The 22,785-nt window shown below is 44.1% G+C and overlaps 3 protein-coding genes across 9 annotated transcripts in view; 1 reads left to right on the top strand and 2 right to left on the bottom strand.

Moving 5' to 3' along the window:
* The window catches only part of LOC311427792 (methyl-CpG-binding domain protein 2), a 28,281-nt gene extending 22,144 nt beyond the window's left edge, over positions 1-6,137 (bottom strand). Inside the window, exon 1 of the mRNA XM_084505365.1 lies at positions 6,004-6,137. Coding sequence (XP_084361491.1) covers positions 6,004-6,116 — 113 coding nt within the window. The 5' untranslated portion in view covers positions 6,117-6,137. The remainder of the gene's footprint in view (positions 1-6,003) is intronic.
* On the top strand, positions 6,115-21,857 carry LOC311427791 (DNA polymerase iota-like; the record flags this gene model as incomplete). 5 transcript variants are annotated; one of them, XR_014687565.1, is made up of 12 exons in its annotated part: positions 6,115-6,685; positions 7,472-7,597; positions 8,282-8,446; positions 9,234-9,386; positions 9,990-10,226; positions 11,001-11,179; positions 11,424-11,515; positions 12,918-13,051; positions 13,530-13,735; positions 14,682-15,466; positions 15,796-16,064; positions 21,223-21,857. XR_014687565.1 is itself a non-coding variant. In XM_084505363.1 (11 exons), the coding sequence occupies 11 exons, from the start codon at positions 6,115-6,117 to the stop codon at positions 15,926-15,928; spliced, it is 2,778 nt and encodes a 925-aa protein (XP_084361489.1). In that variant the 3' UTR covers positions 15,929-16,206. The 5 variants fall into 5 exon arrangements, 3 of the variants coding, with proteins under 3 accessions (XP_084361489.1, XP_084361488.1, XP_084361490.1); XR_014687566.1 differs by lacking the exon at positions 21,223-21,857 and adding an exon at positions 18,003-18,483; XM_084505363.1 differs by lacking the exon at positions 21,223-21,857 and having other exon boundaries at positions 7,475-7,597; positions 15,796-16,206.
* LOC311427793 (stAR-related lipid transfer protein 6-like) lies at positions 16,066-22,692 on the bottom strand. 3 transcript variants are annotated; one of them, XM_084505368.1, is made up of 7 exons: positions 22,648-22,692; positions 22,131-22,224; positions 21,930-21,979; positions 19,227-19,353; positions 18,511-18,628; positions 17,072-17,165; positions 16,066-16,742 (listed from the first exon to the last, which is right to left on the bottom strand). In XM_084505368.1, the coding sequence occupies exons 2-7, from the start codon at positions 22,218-22,220 to the stop codon at positions 16,589-16,591; spliced, it is 633 nt and encodes a 210-aa protein (XP_084361494.1). In that variant the 5' UTR covers positions 22,221-22,224; positions 22,648-22,692; the 3' UTR covers positions 16,066-16,588. The 3 variants fall into 3 exon arrangements, with proteins under 3 accessions (XP_084361494.1, XP_084361492.1, XP_084361493.1); XM_084505366.1 differs by having other exon boundaries at positions 22,555-22,667; XM_084505367.1 differs by having other exon boundaries at positions 22,546-22,655.
* Positions 22,693-22,785: the final 93 nt, after the last annotated feature.

Raw genomic sequence — 22,785 nt, 5'->3', positions numbered from 1 at the left:
CCTCAGGACAATTAACTTTCCCAGAGCTTTTTTAATAACTTGTCAACCTCAATTCAAAGTTTCTCAGTTTTTTTCCAAATGGAAAACTTATTTTCTATATTATTTCCAAATAGAAAAATTATTCCAAATCATATTTAGTGTACCTGTAAGACTTGGGTCTATCATAGCTGAAAAGCGTCCCAGCATCTGCTCTTTGTTCTTTCAAAGTCAAATCTGGGGATGTTTTTCAGCCTCATCAGTTAAGGACTAACAGCACATCTCCCGAGCGCCTACAAACTGCTCCTTCGGTGACGTTATCAGGGCTCGGATCACTCCGTACGAGATGAAACGAAGCACACTACACCTCACCTACAGCTATGCGCTTGTGCAAATTTACATGCCAGACAAATTGAAGCTCTTCGCGGGCTGAAGGCGATTAACTTCGACGATGAGCTTGCAGGGAACTTTATTAAAAAAAAAAAAAAAAAAAAAGAGAGAGAGACACTTTACAGATGTTTCCTGGGAAGCAGCAGAACAAGTTAATTAGCATACAGGGAAGTTACCTTGGGTTTTATGGCACTGCAAAGCCTACTTGACGCTCCTCTCCCCGGCCACCCCCACAGTTCAAAAACATAGCAGCGGTGCATATTAAAAACAATAACCTTCAGCTTGGCAGACACTTCTGTTTTTGGCTGCTTTCAAAAAACAAAAATTGGCAAGCTTCCTCAATTATTTATTTATTTTTACATGCTGGTCCTCCCCATCCAAGAGATTTGAGAGGAAGATTTCCACCGGAGCAAGCTCGATGCTCCAACAGCAGATGGTAACGGGGAAAACACGTCGTCTTTTTGGGGTTTAAAGTGCCTAGTTTTTTTGGAGCTACCCCAAGCAGCCATAAATTAAAGGGCTCCTGTTTTTAAGGATCCACTCTGGCATCCTGCAGTCCGACCCGGAGGAGCACGGAGCGGCCGGCCACCAAAGGAGAGGAAGAAAAACACCAAACTAGTTTTGAAAGGCGATTCAGATTAATGATGTTTTAATTTGGCCACCTAACAGAGGTGAAGCAAAGCGAAGCGTTTCTCCCAATCACCCCTTGTGGGTTGGGAACGAAGCCCAAGGAAAAGAAGGAGACTGGGAATAAATCCGAGCGTTTCACGGGGTATTAGTAAATAAGACCACAGAAATCCCTCGTTTGATCTTGCGTTCAAGGGAACCTAATATTGGAGAGCTGCTCCTTAAAGCCTCCTAGGCAGCTGACCTCTGCAGGGAACGTGAAAGATTTGTTCCACCAGCGTATAAAAACTGCTCTGGGATCCTTGGAAGATCCTTCCCTTGATGATTTGAGTGCAAATGCTCAAACACACGCTCCTAGACATTCAAAGATCGGGTAAAGAAGTCACCACACGGATGGGGAAGCAAAACATTCTCACGCCTGCAGGGAATTCAAAACTTAGGATCTAATTTTCCTTGCAAGAAAACACCTTTTTTTGATTTTAAACACACACTTCATATTGCCACGCTAAACCACCAACAGCAGCCGATGCCGACAAGCTTTGAGAGGTTATTTTCTAGAGGGCTGCTCAGTTTTCTAGTTCTGAAAACATTTTGCCTTCGTTTTTCAGACTCCCTTCCTACGTTTCCTGCACGACTTGACCAGCTGCTTCGCCGAGGCCTGACTCATCGTGCCCTCGTAAAACGAAGGCAGTTACCACGATGGCTTGGTAATAACCACCGGTATTGTTCGGTTTTACACGCTAAGACCCTCCTTTTAGTATTATGAGCAGTGATGGAGGAAAGATGCAGAGCTTCCAAAGAGGTTAGAAGAACAAGAAGGCGACTTCAAGGTCATCCCACGAAGGGGGTGCTCTGCGGGGAGAAGATGAAACAGGAAAAACACTGAGAAATTAATAAACTGCTAATTCCAACAACTTTTTGCTTGCACGGAAGGCAAAGCACGTTCCCAAGATTTAGCCCTCACTATTAGGACTTGTTCTGTGTCTTACCTACCTCTGGAAGCAGCAAAATAATTAAAAAAAAAATCAGTAAACCTACACATAACATAAGCATAATTCAGCATCCGAGAGCAGCATCGCTCAGGAAGTTACGCCGTGCTCGCTTTTAAAGATAAAGGTCTGCCCTCCGAAAACCGGCACCGAATTAAACTAATCCTGCTGTCACTGGAAACTCTCCGCCGTTTATCTTCCTGTCAAACCACAAAACAAAACTTCAAAGGGATGTCTGTTTGCCCCACGGGTACACCTAGGCTGGAAAAGCTTTTGTAGTTCAACGTCAGAGCCTGTTAGAACCCACTGAGAGCCGTGTCGAACTACTCGGCGTTTTTAATCTCAATTTAAAAAAAAATAATAATAATAATAATAAAAAAAAAGAAGGGTAGCTCGTTCGCTTTTTTTCCCACGAAGAACAAATGCACCAAAACGGAATATTAACTGGCTGGAGCTGTGAAAGAAGTCGTTTCATGCCAGGTTTAAGAAACATCTTTCAGCAGGTAAACGCCCGAGGGGGTTACACACGCTAAGGAGACAGCGCCAGCAGAAAGAAAGGGGTGATAAAGCAGAAGCTGAGAAACCCTCGTTCAAAATTCCCACTTTTGCAGGGCTCTGGAAGCAACTCTGAGTATTTAACAGGCCAGCAGCACCCCCTACCTCACGGCACACTGAATAAATAATTCGAAAAAATCGTGGTGCTGATTTCAATTCGGTACTAGGACCTGGAGAAGCGAGGAGAGTCGAAGTGAGCTCGATTTAAAAGGGAAGAAAAAATCTGATGCAGAGCCTTCAAGGCAATATCCTGTCTGCAGACACACTGAGAGCTCGGGCAGGATGTCAAAAATGACACAGAGAGGTGAGCTGCTCAGAGAGAGGATCCTCATCCTGAGGGTGAAGGAGCAAAATTACCTTCCAGCTCGCCTCTGCTGATAGCTGATGGGGCGCTATCACACGGACAAGATGGGCAGGAGGAGAACCTTCTTCCTCCCTCCTTCCAAGTAGATGGAAGCCTAACGGGAGCATTTATTCTGAGCAAGCGTGCTGTTTGCATTTGCCCTACATTCAGCGCCGCGCTTTTTAATGCGGCATCGCCCAGATCAAATAAGTTTGCAGGGCTAAATATAGAAGCTCCCCCTCGCGCTCAGCTCCGGCGGAATTAGGTTTTTGCTGCCTCGCCGTCAGCAGGGCGAGGATTCCCCAAGCCAGCTCGGTCAGCCGTGCGAGCCTCCTGGGGAGAAACACACAGAAATTCACCCGACACACACAGAAATTCACCCGGCACACACAGAAATTCACCCGGCACACACAGAAATCTGACAGTCTGCGTACAATGAAGCAACTGGACGTTTGCTCAGATCACGCCGCCGCCCTTCAAACGCAACGTGGATTTCCACCGCTTCCTACGACTGCCAAAAAAAGTGGAATATTAAACTTCAAGAGGCCGTGCCAAGTGCTGGCTGCCCAGGCTTTTAGGGAATATTGGCCTCTCCGAGGCACGCCAAGCAAAGCCCGCTCTGTACCCACCTACGTATTTCAGCATCGCCGTGTTTATTAACCTCCCCTTATTATTATTATTATTTTTACAAAGGGGTGACACAGCTCTTCTGAACCCATTTGGCCTGCTCTGCTTTTGCTGGATCAAAACAGATTTCCATTTGTTTGAAACACAGCGCTGCTGAAATCTGCCTCAAAGCCATAAACAGAAAAAAAAAAAAACAAAAAAAAAGAGATAAATTTCCTATGCCAGTCCCGCCTGCAGCCATAAAAAACATTTTTTTTTTATTTGTTTCGCTTTGGTTGAGCAGCAGTAGGCCCGCTGCTGAACAGAAGTTATTTCTCCAGACATAAATGACTACTTCTTCTTCCAAACCTGTAATCTGTAGCGAAATCAACAAACTCTGAGCTATGAGCTGCCTGGTGAGTTTTTAGTTTCAATTTTGCGGTTGTTTGGCAGAAGATCTGCATCACTGCTAACCATGCTGGAAGGCGGCCTGAAATGGGAGGCATTTATTCCTCCCGCTTTCCCACATGAAAAAAAAAAAAGAATTCCGGAGTCGGCGATGAGCAGATTACAGCCCTGCATCTTAAACCGGAGCGTGCTAAGGAGCTCCTCCTCAGCAGGATTTTCGGCAGCAGCAGAGTCTGGAGGCTCGGATCATCACAGAAGGGGCTAACCCTAAAAGCCACGGTTTGATCTCGCGCGGTGCTTGTAAGGTATTTCCACCACACCCCTCCTGGAAGAGCTTTTTGATGATAATCGAGGTCGCTCAGCCTCAAGGTTGAACGCGAACGGGGGGCGAAAACCGTCCCAGCAGAACCGCCTGCAAGCGTTTCGGTCCGGCCGAGCAACTGATTCACCTCTCCCGAACGCGTGGCAGCTTCAAGCACCATAAAGCAGCCCCGAAACAAGCCAGTTTCGAAACGCAAATCAGGTAGATTGCAACATGCATTAGCCTTGCAAGAGCTGTTCTTAATTACTGCCATTATTTAGAGCATCGCCGTAAATGAAGCTTCATCCAATCCCTTTTTATTGGGCCTTCTTTTTTTTTTTTTTTTTTCCTCTAGCCTTAAGAAGTCATAAACCCATAAACCTCAGGTTTTTAGTCAGCTAACTAGTTCTAAGCAGCTAATATTAGTGCCTTAATGAACTTAATGAGGTTCCATTATCATTCTTCGCGAAGCAAGAGCTAAAACCTGGAGCTTGCTAGGACGTACCGCGTCCTCCCCGTATTTTGGTCAAGAATTTGGGATGTATAAAACTCTGACATCCCTGCGCTGTAGCGGGATGGACGCAGGGCTAGGGTTAAGTGTTTTTCCAACAGTCCATTTTGAGGAAATAACTGAAGTTACGTGGGCTTTCTACATTAAATGTGCTGTGACAGAGTTAGCAGCGAGTGTCTAGCCTGAGAAAAGCCAAAAAGCCTGGCGTTTAGCTCTGGAAAAAGAAGCCCTACGCAGCAAGTTGAGGTCAACGGGCTGCAGGAAGCCAGGAGCCCTCCAGAAAACGGGACTGACGCGGCAGGACTCGAGTTCAACCTCCGAGCCAGGCTTCCCGAAGGCAGGCCAAGCAGATGCGGAGAGGCAGGCAGCGAGGCCAGGAGGCAGAGGCACAGCAAGACGGCAGAATCGGCTTTGAGGAGTCGTCGAGGAGAAGCGCCATCCCTCCTCTGCACGCAGGGCCACCGATGTCAGAGATTTCACGTTGCTTCGCAGCGACGGGTCAAGCGATGCCACCCCGGGGGCGCTGGCAGGAGCAAGGCTGCCCGCTCGCTCCTCCAGCTGGCCGGAGGAAGGCTCGAGTCCCTCGGCTGCAACAAAAGGAGGCTGCTGAGGCTGCTCGCACAGCAGCACAGCCTTCACCAGAGGTTTCAGGTGGGGCCCGTCAGATGCTGGGCGAGCTATAAATAGAGGAGCTGCGGCCAGCAGGCCGGCCTGTGCACTGGGTGGTTTCCTCTGCAGCGGGCTGGACCTACTCGAGCCCGGCCTAAGAGCACGTTTGGAGGCTCGATCCTTTTATCAGCCTGGAGAAAAGGAGTTATTCCCATAACATTTCTAAAAGCAGGAGGGAGGGGGGGAGGAAACGGAGGGTGCCGGAGCTTTTCTTGCTTCTCCGACAAGGCGTGCTGGCAGCGGGGAGGCTGGCAGCCCTTGCTTGTGTCGAACTTTTATTAAAAATTACAGCTCCTGCTCCCCGAGGCGCTGAGGGAGGCTCCCCCCCGCCTCACCTCACCTCAGGGCAGCTCCGGCTCTGAGGGGCCGCTCCTGTCACTGAGGGGACAGCGGGCCCGGGGGGTGCCCACAACCCCCCAAAACCCCCGGGGGTGCCCCAAAAACACCCAGGGGTGCCCCCAAAAAAACACAAAGGTGCCCCAAACCCCCGGGGGTGGCTGCTTTGATGGGAACCCCGCCGCTCCGAGCCCGGTCAGGGGCTGCCCCCCCCCGCGTCCCGCTCCCTGAGGGGCTTCTCCCCGGCAGGTGGCGGGGCCGGGGGGGGGCTCCGCTCGCTCCCGGCTCCTACCTGAAGTAGTAGACATCGCTCTTGCCGGCGCTGAGGCCCGATTTGCGGATCACCTCCTCCTTCTTCCAGCCGGGGGGCAGCGCGGGGCAGTCCATCCTGCCCTGCCGCTCCATGCACCGGCGCCGCGGCCCCGGCCCCGGCCGAGAGGGGACGGGGCTGGGCGGGCGCTGCTGGGAGCTCGAAGCCGGGCGACGAACCGGCAACGGGGAGGGGGGAAGGGGAACCGGGGGGGAACCGGGCAGGCACCGGGGACCCCCCTGGCGATGGCGGCGGCGGCGGCTGCTGGGCGCCAGGAGCGCGGTCGCTGCGCGCGCAGCCGGCGGGGCGCTCGCCCGGCGCCCGCTTCCGCGGCCGAGGCCCCGCGGGCGGTGGGAGCGGCCCCGCGGGCGGGGCGCGGCCTCGGAGCCCCGCTCCCGGAGCCGCCCTCACTCGGGCACAGCCGGGAGAGAGCCGGGAGCCGTGCCCGAGCCGCTGTCGGCGCTCTTAGGGCTGCGTTTCGGCCCGCAGCGGCTCCCCAGCGCGCCGTTGAGCCCCGTGCTAGGGCCTGCGTGGAGCCGCCGGGCCATGGCGCAGCCCCGGGGCGGGCAGGATGAGGAGGAAGAGGAGGAGGAGGAGGAAGAGGAGGAGGAGGAAGGGTGGTGGTGGCCGCAGCCGGGCCCTGAGGCCGCTCCGCCCGCCCCGAGTGAGCGCGGGCTCGGGGCGGGGGGCGGGGGGGCTGCTGTGAGGCGGAGTGAGGCGCTAGCGTGGCCTCAGCGACTATTGACTGATTAATTGATTAATTGGTTGACTAAATGGCTGACTGATTGATTAATTGACTACCTGATTCATTAATTGACTATCTGATTGATTAATGGGTTGATGGGCCGACTGACAGACCCATTAACCCGGCAGCTTTGGGCTTGCTGCCTGGCAGGTGGAGATCTTGCCTTCCCCCCCGGCGAGGTTTCAGTGTCCCAGTCCCACAAGCTTCTCAGGAACAACTCAGTTTGCCTCAAATTTGAGCTGAAATGGTGTGAAATCGGCAAAGGTTCACTCCATGTTTAACCTGAAGTGGTGTGAAACCGGCGAAGGGTTGACTCCGCAAGAGGTGGAGGTCGTTGCTGCTGTGCTTCTGTTAGAGCTGAGTTAAAAACAGAAAACTTGACAGAAATATACCAAAAAAAAACGTCAATATTCCACCAAGAACAGGTACTGCAGCACCTAAACAATATTCTGATATGGTCCAGTGAAAAAGAAATCCAAGTGGCCACCTGAAAATGGGAAGATGCCCAGCAGTAGGCTGAGCTGCTGTGGGTGACTTACCCTCCTTACTGATCCTAGAATTAACACGGTGCTAAAATGAATATAAATCTCATCAGTTTTATATTCTCGTAATATGTTTGGTAGTATAAACTGACTTAAAAATGAACCTTTCATTGCGTTGAAGGCGGCTAGTAATGTTTAATCTGTTTGTTTGCTTTCCTTGCAGCAGGCCACAGCAAGTCGGTGCCAGCCAGAAACGCGGCGGGCAGAGTAATTGTGCACGTGGACTTGGACTGCTTTTATGCCCAAGTAGAAATGGTCCGTAATCCCGAGCTAAGAGACAAGCCTCTAGGTAGGAGTTGCTTTGCTGCTGATTAATCTGGGGAATGTCTGGTTCAGGCCGGAGAAACCGAGGAGGTAGGGCTGCACGGTGACACGCAGGCAGTCACCCGGCAGCTGTAACCACATCCGCAGTGAGCAAGGTGCAGGCTCGGCTCCGCGCAGCTGGGTGACTGCAGGATTCATAAATCCTCCGGAGCACAAGCGTGGGCACTCGCCAACACGTCCCAACAGTTCTGGGGATTGAGGCTGGTTCGTAAGGCATGTGGGCACGGAGAGGGCAGAGCTCCACGGGCGAGCCGTTTGACACAGTCATGCTCAAAGCACGCTTTATTCCATCCCGAAGCTGAGCCTGAATGCAAGGCAGTCAGCAATGGCTGCAATCTGTGGAGGATGTACATCTGAAATTAACTAACACATAAAGGTCACTTTCATGGGTAAAACTGCCTGAAAAGGGTCAAGGGTAAGAGCAAAACGTGAGGTTTTAAAATGTTCTTCCAGCTGCTAATCTAAACCAACAAATCTGTCTTTCTTGTAGTCTTGTGAAGTTAAGACTTTGGGGATTATTTGTTCTACAATGTCATGTTCTGATCAAATTTTATGCTTTGGAGTCTTCGCAGTGGCATGAAAGTACTCTGGCCTTCTCTGAAGTACCAAGAAACCCAGACTTCTAAAAACATTTAACCCTTATTTTTAGGTGTGCAGCAGAAATCCATAGTAGTAACCTCAAACTATGAAGCCAGAAAACTCGGAGTTAAGAAACTGATGTCTGTGAAAGATGCTAAAGAGAAGTGTCCTCAGCTGGTACTGGTTAACGGAGAAGATCTAACTCCATACAGGGAAATGTCATACAAGGTTACAGGTACAAAATTAACAATTTTTCAGTACAGGACAAAGAAATCCAGTTAAATTCTGTGTGCACATTCACACGTATGCAATATTACTGCTGTATGCTGCACTAAAAGTTCTTGAGCCTCCTACTATGGTGATAATTATGGTCATCAACGTCAATATTTAATAAAATAAGATACTAAACTTGGTTGCAGTCTGGGTCAGGCATTATATCGTTCCGATGTTTTATGGGATCTGTATGCTGTATTAGGTTTATTAGCCATGTAGTTCTTGAGGAACATTTTTTCTTCCTTAAATACTGATTTCATTAACATATTTCCAAGTGTAAAATGATGGAGAACAGAACCCTGAAGCCTTCAAGTGGGTAAACTTCTTTAGTATCTCTTAATTATATGGTATGTCTGTGTTGTCACTTATTACTGCTTTTTATTACTAGCAGCTGTAACGGGTGAAATAGTGATAAATGTGAAAGCCAGGCTGACTAAGAAGCAGGTTTCCTTTGGAAAAGGCACTGCAGAGGTTAAGAGCTATCATTTTGTAAAGAAATGAGGAAAGAAGTTTGAGAAGAAAAGCAAATGATAGAGTGTTGTGGGATGGAGAAATATTTTTCTTTACATGCTCTTCATTTATTCAGTAAATATATAAGTAAAATAAATGTATATTCAGTGTCTTATCATCCAGAAGAGAATAGGATCTCTGTTCTTGAAAGCATCCTGTTGGAATTCATGGGAAATCTGCTGTGAAACCCCAGGTTATTGGTTGTGTGTATGTTATATTTGGGCATCTCTTCCTCCTAGGATTGTTGGAAGAATTTTGTCCTCTAGTGGAAAGGCTCGGGTTTGACGAAAATTTTGTAGATATCTCAGAGATTGTAGAAAAAAGGCTAAACCAGCTACAACAAAGTGGATGTTCCAGAGTGTGTGTGTCTGGCCACGTGTACAACAACCAAGGTGAGTATAACGTTCTTCATCCTGAAAAATACAACATTTGGGACATTTAGGAAAAATATCTATCTTCTTCTAAGTATTGTCCAATGCTGAACAGCTGGAAAACTGTGTTGCTTTGTACTTGAGATTTCATGTATCACAAGTGTGAACGGCTGTTCCTATTAGACTGTACATAAAATAAATCTCCGTGGCTGATTATAGAGAACTGATTTTCCTTTTTTTTTTTTTTTTAATTATTATTTTCTTATTCTTGAAGATAGCCTTACCAAAGGCAGGGCAGCCCTCGAAATCAAAGACTCTGAAATCCCTCATTTCATTATGTTGATGCAAGAATCTGCAACGCTTAAGACCTTGACGGCTATTAATATATTATATTTAATATTTTAAATGCTCCCTAAGCATTGTGTATCCTTGACAGTATGCTCCTGGTTGAGACAGTGGCAGTGCCTTTTGCTGGGACTCTGGGGAGAAGGAGCGTGGTTAAACTTGGATGCTGAAGTCATAATGATACCACATGTAACAGAATGTAAAAAATGACCAAATTTAATTAGAGAGCCAACTAAGGGACCGTTTAGGTGCTGAACACTGCTTGTTTGCTCTTTGCAGCTATCAATTTGCGTGATACAATGCACGTAAGACTGGTTATTGGATCTCAGATCGCAGAGGAGTTCAGGGAAGCCATGCATGCTCGTCTCGGCCTCACAGGCTGTGCAGGAGTGGCCTGTAACAAGTTGCTCTCTAAGCTGGTATCTGGGACCTTTAAACCAAACCAACAAACACTTCTGCTGCCTGAAAGCTGTCAAGATCTGATGCGCAGCCTTGATCACATCCAAAAAGTGCCTGGTAAGTGCGGTGCTATAAGCATAGATGGCAAGCATGGTGACAGCCCTTAAAATAATGAAAAAAAAAAAGTACTGCAAAGATTATAACCGGAATAATTTTAAATCTAGTTCCTGTAAGTGGTGCTTTTTTGCTTCTTTTTTTAATCTATTTTATTAAGCAGAAGGAACGAAATGAATTTGGTTTTCTTTTCTTTTGGTTCTCTTTGGTTACCGATACTAGGCTTTATATGGAAAAGGTTCTTTGGTTGTGTTTCTTCGTTTATTCTTAATTTTCTGTCTGGAAACCTATTGAGAGTTATTTAACCAGTCTGTTGGAGCTCGATCAAGTATTCTGGGGAAGACCTTTGCCTAATTATTTTATGCTGCTGCTATGTTGTTGGCCAGGAAGCATTGTTGCAGGCTACAGACACAGCAGGACCTTTGTTTTGTCCCAGTGTGGCTTTTCTAATGACAGATTCTCCGATTGGAATGGGAACTCATGGAATCATAGAACGGTTGGGCTTGGAAGGGACCTTAAAGATTGCTCCAAGCCCCGTCCAGCCTGGCTTTGAACACTTCCAGGGACGGGCGTCCAGAGCTTCTCACCAAAAATGTTGCTGAGAAGCCTTCATTGCATTAATGAAAATAACTGTCAGCACTGATTTCTACATGGGTGAAATAATATTTTTATTATGTATGTACAAACATTCACAGAAAAGTGATAGCGTGTGCATACGTGTGTATATTTTTTGATTTTCATTCTTTCTATATATTTTTTATATGCATTTTTACTTAGGCATTGGCTACAAAACTGCCAAACGTCTCGAAACGCTGGGTGTGAGGAGTGTGTGTGATCTCCAAGCGTTTCCATCCCCCGTGTTAGAGAAGGAGCTAGGGGCTTCCGTTGCTCAGCGCATCCAAAAACTCAGCTATGGAGAAGACGACTCCCCTGTGACTCCATCAGGCCGCCCTCAGGTACAAGAATTGTTCTGAGATACTTAGTAGAGAGCAAAAAAAAAAACTGCTTTGAGTTTTATACAGCTCAGCTGGACTAACTGAAATCATTTCAATTATTTTGCTAACTTTATTTAACAATTCCTGCATTTTTGTATGCATTCCCTAGCATAACTCATAATAAAGTACTATGGTGGTTTTTATTTCCCCTTCAGAATTTTGAAACAAATACAAAATTGAAGGGATTAATGTGTTTTTTTTTCAGTCCTTTAGCGATGAAGATTCCTTTAAAAAATGTTCCTCAGAAGCGGAAGTGAAAGAGAAAATGGAAGAACTGCTTCGGAGCCTCTTAGACAGGTGACTGCCTTCAGTAGCTCTTTCTGATGACTGAATTTGTGACCTGAAGGGACTTGGAGCAGGCGTTAGGTTTGTCTCACACTCAACATTTCTCCTCCGAGCAAAATGCAGCTCTAGGAACAGCACTCGCCTTTCCAAATTCTCTCTTCTTTTTTTTCTTAATTCATGAATTCCACTTGCTGATCGTTCTCTGTTGCTGTGGTCGTGCCTTGCAGTTCTGACTGCATCTTCACTAATATCTCTCATTTCCTGTGAAGATCCCTGGTTTTTCTTTCATTTTCCGTAGGTGAGTGGCTGTCTCTGCTTTCAGACCCTTGGTTATCACTTTTTACGTTTGTCTCCTACTCCACAACTTTTTCTTCTCTATGCTGAAAGAATATTTTCACTTCTTCCACCTTGCCTCACAAATCCAGGCAACATCCAAACCCAAAATACTTGAAAAGGTAAAAACAGCATAGCAGGTGGATTCCATTACTCATTTCTTAACTACTGTCACTTTCCTATCCTCCCTTTCTATCCTGTGGCTCTGTTTAAAACCAGTTAATAAGGATAAATAGCCTCACAACACTGGATTGTTTCTCTTCTGCTATGTTTCAGTTTCTTCTGACTTTTAAAGCCTTTCATGTCCCGCATTTGTTCTTGATATTTATTCTTGAGAAATATTTTTTCTGCTCTCTGCATGATTCTCTAAGCCTTAAAATAATCTACAAGTCATAAAGGCTTTTTTTTTCCCTACAGCTATGCAAGTCTCACAACAGACACAGCCAATTTAGTTACATTAACATTCTGGACAGGGAATCTTCTCTGCATCTTAGGTGTTTCTCAGAACAATCTCTCTCTTCAGATTTTTGTTTACTATGCCCTATCGTGTTATCTTTTTATTTATTTATTTAGTAGGGAAAAAACCTCCATAGCTTTTGCTTTTGGAGGGGGAAATGAGTACGTCATACTTTGTTTCTTCTCTTTCTTCCAAAAGTTAGCTAATTTTTTTTTTATTATTTTTTTTTTTGCTCTGAATTGGGGAAGTTTTCTTGAAAAGCTAAAAACTAGAAGCTGAGGATTACGTAGTGTATAACCAAACACTATGCTAAATGGATTAAATGCTGAAATGTGGCAGTGTTGCAGACTAACCCATTCAATTTTCACATCTTTTGAGTCTTTTAAAGACTCGTAGAGACAGTAGTCACATGGTTTTGGAATCCTAAATTAGGAGTCATCAAGAGAAGCAGGTAGGACTGAAGTTCCCCATAAAATCAGCGGAGGAAAATCAGGAGTTGGGAGAGCCGTAGTGCTTAATTTAGTGACTTTTTAACCTAAACTATTTGGTACAACAGTTTCTAGAGACTCCCTGAAAAATACTTGTAGTAACCTTTATCACTCTGCACATGTTCGTGTTCCACAGGGTATCCAAAGACGGAAGACAGCCGCACACCGTGAGGTTGACTATCCGCCAGTTCTCTGCGACCGATAGGTGGTTCAATCGGGAAAGCCGTCAGTGCGCTCTTCCACCTCATCTCGTTCAGAAATTTGGAAAAGGTACGCGTAGGATTTTTGCAAATGGTCACACTTAGCATTTTTGAAAACGATAGTAGCACAAAATTGGTCCTTAGCTTCTCTGAGCACTGCATGTTGTCAAAAGATACTAAATGAAAATAATTTTCAGTTCAAGGCATACCTGAGAGGGCAGAACAAACATCTTAATGACCATACTGATGATTAATTTTGGAAGCCTATAGTAGTGTTTAGAGCCTGACGCTTCAGGAATTCATCTTTTGAGATAAATAAAGGTTTTCTTAGTGGATTTATGGAGTTATATACTAGGAATAGCAGTGCATTTAAAACTTTTTTTAGGTTATCATTGATGTCTGTACATGTAAAATGTTGAAAGTTCACAATATAAAGTTAGAAGTGCCTCACACATTGCCTTGTACTTTGCTATTTAAATCAATCCTCAGTCATCTACTTTTGATTGTACACATAACTTTTTCTTTCAATTACTGTTTGATTGTTTCAGAAAGCAGCAACATTATATCTCCACTGATTGATATACTCCTGAAACTCTTTCGAAAGATGGTAAATGTGAACTTACCATTTCACCTTACCCTCTTGAACGTTTGCTTCTCTAATCTCAAAGATGTTCCTAGCAGCAAGAAAGGATCAATAGGTTTTTATCTCAAGCAGATGCCAACACCAACATCAGGCTCTGGTAAAAGTGTCCAGGTAAGCTGAAAGATGCTGAAAATTATCTTTGCAGATAAGGAAGTTCTGAGATACTTCTGTCTTTATTATTACAGATTTAAACTTAAACTGTTTGGAAGTTTTTTGGATCATAAATTTTATTCATAAAATGAAGATTTCTTTGGAATCTTCAGAGCAGGTGCTACTTGGTTGCTTTCTTTATTAGATTGCTTAAAACAAATTTCATGCTATCTGTTTTGAGTGGAACAGCCAGGTAGGTTATCAGCCCTCTGGACTTGAAGAGAACAGAATTCACTAAGGGAAAAATCCAGAGGTACATCTTCTGAAAATAATTCCTGACTTTTGCTTTTAATTTCAGTAAGAGGTGGAAATAATCTCGGCTTGATTTAAAGATAAAGCCAGGGATAGAACTTGGAACTTTTACCTTAGATTAAAATCTCCTTGAAGTTGCTGATCATTTACCTTGTTGCTCTTATTATAAGATATTTTCACAGTGATTATTTAACTTGCATCCTTAAGTCTCCCTGTTCAGACTAGAAATTAAACAAAGATGTAATTCTGTGTTGGCCACTAGCATCACATTCTAGGCTGTGCAGACTCTGTGGAAACACTGCTAAGTAATTCCAGGAGATGTTTTCCACACATAATAGAAACACTAACTTCAAAATGACATCGTGCACTGATTCTGTCTTGACATCTTGATTTTGCATATCGGTAACTCGCATGTTTCTTGACTGCTCAGGAATAAAGCAATAAAATACAGCTTCAGGGTATTTGCTCCTTTAAAGGAAGAAAAGGATTCCCTGTTTAGATCTGTGTTTGAAAATAAGATTTAAAAAATAAAAGCATTACTGATCAGGAGGATAGAATCAGTGTCTATTAAGGAATAATTTGAAGAAGTTGCTGTTAGTAAAATGGTGCTCAGTGATTAGCAGGCTTGTGGTTTAATGCACGTCTTATGCCACAGGAGATGGAAGATGGCTCACAAGGTGAAGGAAGTGCTTCTTGGAACCAGAACTGGCACAGAACCGGCACTACAAAAACAAAGAGACCTTCAGAGGAAAAGGAAAGCGATACAAAGAAAGCAAGAATTCCTGCCTTCCCCTGTCATTTGTCTCCTGGTGGTATTGACCAGGCAGTCTTCAGGGAACTTCCAGAGGATATCAAAAAGGAAATCATGTCTGAAAAAGCAGGAGAAGTGATCTCTGCTGAGGATGTTTTGGGTCAGCCACCAGTATGTTTCGCAGAGGAGGTACAGAGCTTTTCCCCAAATTCTAAGGGTGATGAGAACTCTGCAGGGTACAGTGCACACCTCACACCAGCTCATGAATCAGCATCGGCTTGGACACGCAGCTCCAGCACCATTTTTTCTGCTGAGTATCCTAAAAGTGTGTTAACAGGCATGGAAGAAAACCCTTCTGACTCTCGCAGCTTCTGGGATTTATCAGTTGAAGCTGGTGCCAGCCAAACTGCTCCGCGTGTCCCTGCCTTGGATAAAGATGAGCAGGATTCTGAAATAACTTCCGAGGATAAAAACGACAGCAGGAAAGTGGGAATTGTACTTCCTCCTAGTGTCGATCCGAAGACTTTTTATGAACTACCCACAGATGTGCAGGAAGAACTCCTAGCCGAATGGAAGAATCAGGAACCCGCATCCAAAACCTGTATAGAGAAACCCCCAGACAGGCCTAAAACAAATAGAGGAAGAAAGAACACAGCATTGAGTTCCTCACAGTCTAACAGTTTGCTGAGGTATTTTAAACCACGGTGAAACATTTTTCATAACAGTAACGCTGCAGGATTCAGCACTGGAAGGCACTTTAGGTTAGTTACTGTGAAGATTAAAAATGTATTTTGACATAAAACCTGCTGCTGACTGCTTAAGTAGTAATTAGTCTTATTTTTCTTCTCTGATCATTTATACGATGAATCTCAAATTGTCCTCAAAAATTACTTTTAAGCTAACTTATTTTAATATTCACTATCAATACCTTAACACGCTGACCAGAGGAAGAAATTTTGAATTTAATTTCTCAGTGATTTATATTATGCACGCTATTAATTTTTTTCTAACAACTCAGGAGGAGACCAAGCAGTGAAGATGAAAGCCGCGTTCGCTCTCTTCTTTTAATTTGCACCGCTGCTTCTGTGATTTGTAAAAGAAATTGCTCTTGTCCTAGCTGCCACCCTTTCCTGCCATTTAAGCTTATCTAGAAGTACTGGAAAATCTACAGGAGCAATGGGAAATGCTGCTTCCAAAGAAACCAGCTCATTCCCGGACTTCAGGCAGCGTACAAAAACTCACGGTGGGTTTTGGAGCTCAGGATTCAGAAGACGACAGACAATCTGAGTGAGTATAAAGAGCAGCTTTTAATGAGATGCTGTATAATCATATTCACCAGTCTTTCCTTCAAATATTTAATTTTGCAAACCAGTGATACAGTTTCTAATTACACTCACACACTTAATAAACATGTTTAAAGTCTCTAGTACACAAGATCTTCGCTTGTTTCAGTCAGGAGTGCGTAATTGAGGTAAGAATTTATCAAAGTGTTTTAAAGCCATAGCAAAATATTTGACTACTGCATTTTAACATTTATAATTTGCATCACCGAGTCCTCATGTGACCGCATACATAGTGCAAAAATATTACAAGACATCACCTGATAACAGTGAAAGCTACATCCTGTGCTTTGAGGGCACTTCGGGGTAGGTTCTTGCAACATTCCCCAAAAGCATTCACTACATTAACAGAGAAGTCGAGCTTTACACATTTCCACGTACACCATTAAAATAAACTTCCTCTTCCATTTTAAATATGAATCGAAGTAAAAAACGCACGTGACTTAAGCCCATATTATTTTCCACTTATGTTTAATTACGGTCTTTAAAGCTTTTCAGTCCAGCCCTTGTTTCAGTGATTAAGTTTACGAGAGTCGTAGGTAACGCTGTCTCCACCACGGAGCAGGGAAGCATTCCTCCGAGTTCTGGCTGAATAAATACAACTAGCTTAGAGTGCTCTGGATTCCTGCGATGAAAGGAGCAAAATCCTTCAGTTAACAGTTGTTACTGCTGCTTTGAAACTTACTGAGCTGTGCAAATGATTACAAGTGTTCACAATCTCTGTTGAAATTATATATTAAATGAAGGGTATACAAATGGTCCTAGAAGATTAAATTCAGCTGTTGAGTCTAACGAGGTTCCCTCAGTTGTTTCAGAAGATTGATCTGCACAAAAATCTAAAAGTTTGCCCTAAATAAAACTGTCTAAATAATAATAAGCTGTTTGAGTTCAGCAGATTTAAGCTTGGTATAGAGAGGACAAGTGAGTAACTGAAGAGGCCACTGAAATACTTACTCAGGCAAGGGAGAACACACGTACCCACAGGGATTGTTACGGCCTCGGACACAAGAGGGAGTCGGAGGGCAGCTGGAATATTCCACGCTGATGGCTACAAGTTGCCACACACACACAAAAAAAAAAAAAAAGGTGAAATTAACCTATTTTTATACATGTGAATCATAAAACTCAAAAATAACTTTTGAAAACAACAACTCCAACCTGTGTGGGATAGTAAAAGATCTCACAATATGCTCCCTGATGTGTTCAATCATTTTATTCTATAAGCGAGATATCTAAAGGACATCAAATATTTCAACATAAACCGAAATCTCTGTGGATGTTTGGGCAAGCATACCCAGCAGTTTTTTATCCTCGGGACGTGATTACACATCCTCAAGTGTTGAATTGTGGTTTAGTTCAGGACAAAGCAGTCAGTTTGGTAGCAGCTGTCTCTCATTAGTTAATGCAGTCGCAAAGAAGACGAGGAAACTGTTTGCTGCGTACATGGACAGTAGTAATTGGGAGGGGTGGTTTTGTTTAGAGCAGTAGTTAGGAGGGGTTGTTTTGTTTAGCTCCCCATTAATTTTGCGTAATAAAGTGTTGTGACACGGCTTGAAAAATAGTGGTAGGTCGGTAAAGATCTAAGGTGAATAAGGGCATTTTCTGCCATGTCCTAAGACCCCCACAAAGGAAAAACCCAGCGCAGAAATAGCGGTGAGCTAATTTCCTTGTTTATCGTGTGAAATTAATCATTTTACATTTTGTGTATGTATACAATCAACTACAGACCAAATTAGCAAAGTTCACTCCGAGAAGTCCCTAGTAGAAGCCCAGGAAGACCCCAAAGTATAAAGAAGAGTTTATTTAACAAAAAATGGCCTTCTATATTGAAATAAATTCTAAATTTCTTGTTAGTGCTACTGTTTATTTTTTTTTTTTTTTTTAGGGCACGAGGGCAACAGAGACAGTGAAAGGACTAGAGGGCATGTGAGGAGGAGTTGGGAGGAGCAGCTGAGGTGATCTCATCACCAGCCACAGCTTCCTCGTGAGCGGGGAGCAGAGAGGGTGGTGCTGAGCTCTCCGGTGACCGCAAGGAAACAGCTGAAAGCTGCACCAGGGGAAATCCAGACTGGACTTCCAGATCAGGAAACAGCTCCTCGCTGAGAGGGTGCTCAGGTGCTCAACACCCTTAGCTATATGCTAAATGGTTTAACTCTGTGCAGAGTCAGAAGGTGGACTGGATGATCCTCGTGGGTCTATTCCAGCTCAGGATGTTCTATGAATTATAGTTTCAGTGTTAAAGAAAGAGTTTTGGAACAAACCAGAGGGAACTGTTATCAGTAAGACCACATGCAAGCAGTATATATCCTCTGATTAGACTGCAGAACTGATCCTAAAGAAATTCACGAGGTTTTCCGAAATAAATAAGCACGCAGTAATTACACAGAACTCACAGTTAGTTGTAAGGATGCCACCAGGATAAGCTTTGACATGCAGCAGGTCGACAAAATCTCGCGAGGAAATCAGGCCCATGCCATAGCTGTGCGTTACGCTGTGGTAGATACCAGTGTCCTACAAGTGAGTACAGGGAATTTTTTGTGGATTAGTGTGTTAAAAGCTAAGCTTTATTTGGTGGACAAGCATCACATGAATAATGAGAGGGTGGCAAAAATGTATTTCTACGTGTTAGGGTAAGTTCTGTCTGGTTAATGCTGAACTAACACCACAGCCACAAAAGGGATCAGCCAGTAAGAAGGGGTGAGGATGTGCTGCCAGTGCTTGAGGCTTGGATCCGAGCAGTAAAATTGCTGCGTGAGAAACTCAGAACATGCACGTTTAGTATCTGGAGCTAGAATACCTAGTACAGCATCCCTTACACCTTCATTCTGTCCTTGTCTCGTGTGCCCACATGAGCGCAGCACCCAGTCAAATCCCAGACATGTCTTGTGATAATTTCCATATTATTAAGGCTTTGATTTGCAGATTCCCTGGTGTGATTTCGTTCATCCTTCCTCTAGCAGCATGTAAGCAACTGTAACCTTCCTTTTAAAACCCCCATTTTACACCCCTTCCCAAGATAAAGAGCTTTCTTCATCCCAACGGAGATCTCTTTAGTCACCACAATTCAGGCAAAAATAGTTAAAAACCGTATTTTAAACAATTGCATTACCTGGTCAATGCTTTCTAACAGACTGTAAGATTTTAGTGCTTTGTCCCATTTGTTTCGATATTCAGGAAGATACATGAAAGGGATAATTTTACTAGGGACTTCCTCAATTATCCCTTCTCCACGGTATCTACATTTTGTAAAAACAAACAAAAACAGAACAAAACCAGATTTTTAAATTCACATTTATTACGAAAATAAGTTACACAATAAGAAACAGCTAGAAGGTGGGAACACCAGCCTATAATGAGGGGAAAGACAACAAAGGTGATTGCACTTGATGGCTTAAAATGCAAGCAGTAATAAAAATTATGATTTCGTGGCTGATTTTTGAGACCATCACATTCTTAATGTCACACATCTTAAATGAATTGTTTATTGTCAGCTATTAGATAAAAATGTGTTAATTTAAATGTATGTAATTTATCTATTAATTCATATTTTTCTACGTAAATACTTTCAAACCTTTTTGATACTGCAAATCTTCTCACTACTTATGAACCAGTACGCTGGTGTTTCTCCAGCTTTTGTTCCTAATACTCTGGGAAATCCAAGGGAAAGTTCAGAGCAGGGAAGAGCGGCCTCTTACAAGGAAATAGGAAACTCCTCTCATGCTGGGAAACGCTCACTAGCACGGGCAGTTCACACACCTGGTTTCTGGGAAACTGAATCACTTACAGCAATCGAACACAAAGGTTAAGGATGCTGCACAAACGAGCTGAAAGGATTCTGCTCACAAAGAGGTTAAGAAACGCGGTATCAGATTTGCAGCCCCTAACAATACAGGACTGGAAGAGAAAAAGAGCAAACAGCTATTTCATCACCACTTGGTGAAGTGGCAGCGTGGGTGTGAGGGACTGCTGCAGGAACTTGCCTCTCTGCTACCTACAACAGCTCTGAGGGTGGTGGAAAACATTTTAATGTCTGCTCAAAAACAGGGAATGTAAACCATGGCAGGGCCAGTTAAAATCATATTAATATTTGAATACACCCTTTATTTCTGTAGCTGCCATGGATTTATGTTTATCAGCATCCTAAGCAACTCTCACCTGCATCCTGTGAAGTTTTCTGTCCTAAACTCGGTAGTTGTTAATCAAACAACCACAAAGTTTGCTTAGGAGACAAAACATCAAGAGAGACCCCATGCTACCCTGAACTCTGCTGGAAATATTTCACCCACGTGAAGCAAGAATCTGTGTTTTCTCTACCAGTTTTGATGCTGCCTTCTCTTGGCAAGTAAAGCAAAATGTTCCTATTCCTGCCACTTAGAAAAGGAACTGGCATTTGTGATACGTGGTTAATAAATGTGGAATGTCACACTGGAAAGGGGAACAGCTGTATTTTTGCTTCTAGAAACAGCTGATATTCCTTCTCCTTCCTAAAAGATGCCAGGGATCGATGCAGCTTGTTAACATGACAAAGATATTTGCTTCTCCTGACTGCCTATGTGCCTGATGGGGACTGCAGGATGCCTTTTTCACCCAAAAGACACAAGTCAGGCGCATCCTTATGAGTTCCCAAGCTACCATATTCTAAGTCCTTCACACCCACCTGCACTGGAATAAGATCTGAAACACGAGAACAATGCCACATCCGTGCTATTCAAATTCTTATTAAGATAATAATACTCTGAACGTATTCTAATGGCATATTACTTTCCATTATAATGCTATAATGGAATTCTTTTGTAATATCATTAATACAGCGTCGCATTCTCTAGTGAATACCTTCCGTGCTTCAGAAGGAATCAGAAAACCAAGCACGATTTTTGGATTTGGAGTGCCACTCATCAGAAACATCTCATCTTACTGAGAATTTACAAATTTAAATAATCAGATGCGTATTGTCTCTACTGCTTCTTTGTCTAGACTGACATTTAATATAATTTAATACCCATTAGGCATTAAAAAAAAAAAAAGCTAAGGACACACCGTAAGTGTCCTTTTAGTCCCCTTTCGCATGCTTCTCTTCAGTGAGATTTCTTTTCTCCCTGTTTCAGTGATCTGTCTCAGCCACCAGTTGCGTGCCACAGCCAGCATAAATGAGAAGGACTGCAGAGCTTGGAGAGGGGTAAGGAAGCAGAAAAGATGAATGTAAAAAAGAACAGTCAGTGTCAGCAAGTTATATGATCAGGTTACTACTCTACCTCCCCTAATTCCACCCTCTGGGCAAAATCCAGCTCAACAACAGCACAGAATTCATAGCTCAAAAGAAGAGTGGACAGATGCTGCTGCAGCTTCAGAGACTAAAAGATCCCCTTCTTCCCACTACAGCAAATTCAGTTTCAGGTGCCAGGAAGAAAAAGGCACAGGTAAAGTAGAGTGAGAGCTTGAGTGTGTTTACATGTGTAAGTATCAGTCATTTCGCAAGTGTGAAGATGTGAAAAGGGAACTCCTGTTGACAGCTGTAATGGCATGAACAGGATATTCAACCAGGAACAGCTTCCAACTTCAGGCTAAAAGGTATCTACTTACTCCATATTAATAACTTACATAGAATGTTTAATTTTCATAGCACATTTAAAATTGTTTGGGAAATGCACCTCTTCTATTCCAGAACTATTGCTGACTTGGGGCAGCTATAGTGCAAAATCCCTGCAGTTAACAAGACCAAACACGATTACTTTTTCCATTTAGATCTTGGGTGTCACCGCTCGGGACAGATGTTGGCATTCGTTACAACGACAAACAAAACGCAAATACTTACATATTTCCCGCATACTCTTTGGAAGGCTTGGAAGAAACTGTAACATTTTTCTCAAAATGAGAAAAAGAAAATAAAAAGTTAGTGCGCTACCTTTCACCAGTCGCTAGTTTTTAAAGCAAAACAACGTTTTAAACGCTTTCTGCAACAAAACGTATTTAATACGGATAACTTCATTAGAAGTATTAACTGGTATTCACTTACCGAAACTTTTATCACCCTCCATCCTGAAGTATCCTGGCTGTACGATAAGATTTTTTCTGAGATTTCATCCGTGATTTTCTTATAGTCCATTTAGCTGTGAAAACGTAAAAGCAATTTGTTGGCATGCAATAGGAGCATCCCCTGAAGGGCAGCAAAGCACAGGGCTCACTTCTCTATTATTTCTGAAGGCTTTAATAAACCTTGAGCATTTCTATCACGTCTTCTTGGTCGTCATGTTCCAATTCAGAAACAAAGCCAGGAATTTATTAAAACAACATTACACGACCGCTTCCCAGCCCGGACGCCTGATGACCAGGGCTTGGGGTGGGAGTTTCTCATCAATTCCAGCGCCCAGCTTGCACCTCACTGCCACCAAACCCCAAAATGGGTGCAAATCGGATGTCCCCCTCCTCACAGGGCTCACCACACGAGGATCCGGAGCCGCCAGGACGCCTCACAAACCCCACAACCTCTCCTCCTTCCCTCCTCACACCCGTCCCCCTCAGGCTCTCCTCACCCGCCTCACGGCCGCGCTCAGCCCCGCCCCGGGGCATGCCGGGAGTTGTAGTCCCAGCTCGCCCCGCCCCGCTGCGCCGCCAGCCCGCCTCGGACTACAACTCCCGTGAGGCCGCACGTGTCCGCCGCCATTTTGTGT

This window comes from Aythya ferina (genome assembly GCF_964211825.1).
Source record: "Aythya ferina genome assembly, chromosome: Z".
NCBI classification, from domain to species: domain Eukaryota; kingdom Metazoa; phylum Chordata; class Aves; order Anseriformes; family Anatidae; genus Aythya; species Aythya ferina.
Note: the sequence above shows the minus strand (reverse complement) of the source record. Positions and strands in the feature narration are given on the sequence as shown.

Coding starts and splice junctions, on each gene's coding strand:
- LOC311427793 (XM_084505368.1), bottom strand. CDS start 22,220: ATGGACTATAAGAAAATCACGGATGAAATCTCAGAAAAAATCTTATCG. Junction 17,166..18,510: donor TGGCATCCTTACAACTAACT/GTGAGTTCTGTG, acceptor GGCAACTTGTAG/CCATCAGCGTGGAATATTCC. Junction 16,743..17,071: donor GTGTGTTCTCCCTTGCCTGA/GTAAGTATTTCA, acceptor CTTTCATCGCAG/GAATCCAGAGCACTCTAAGC.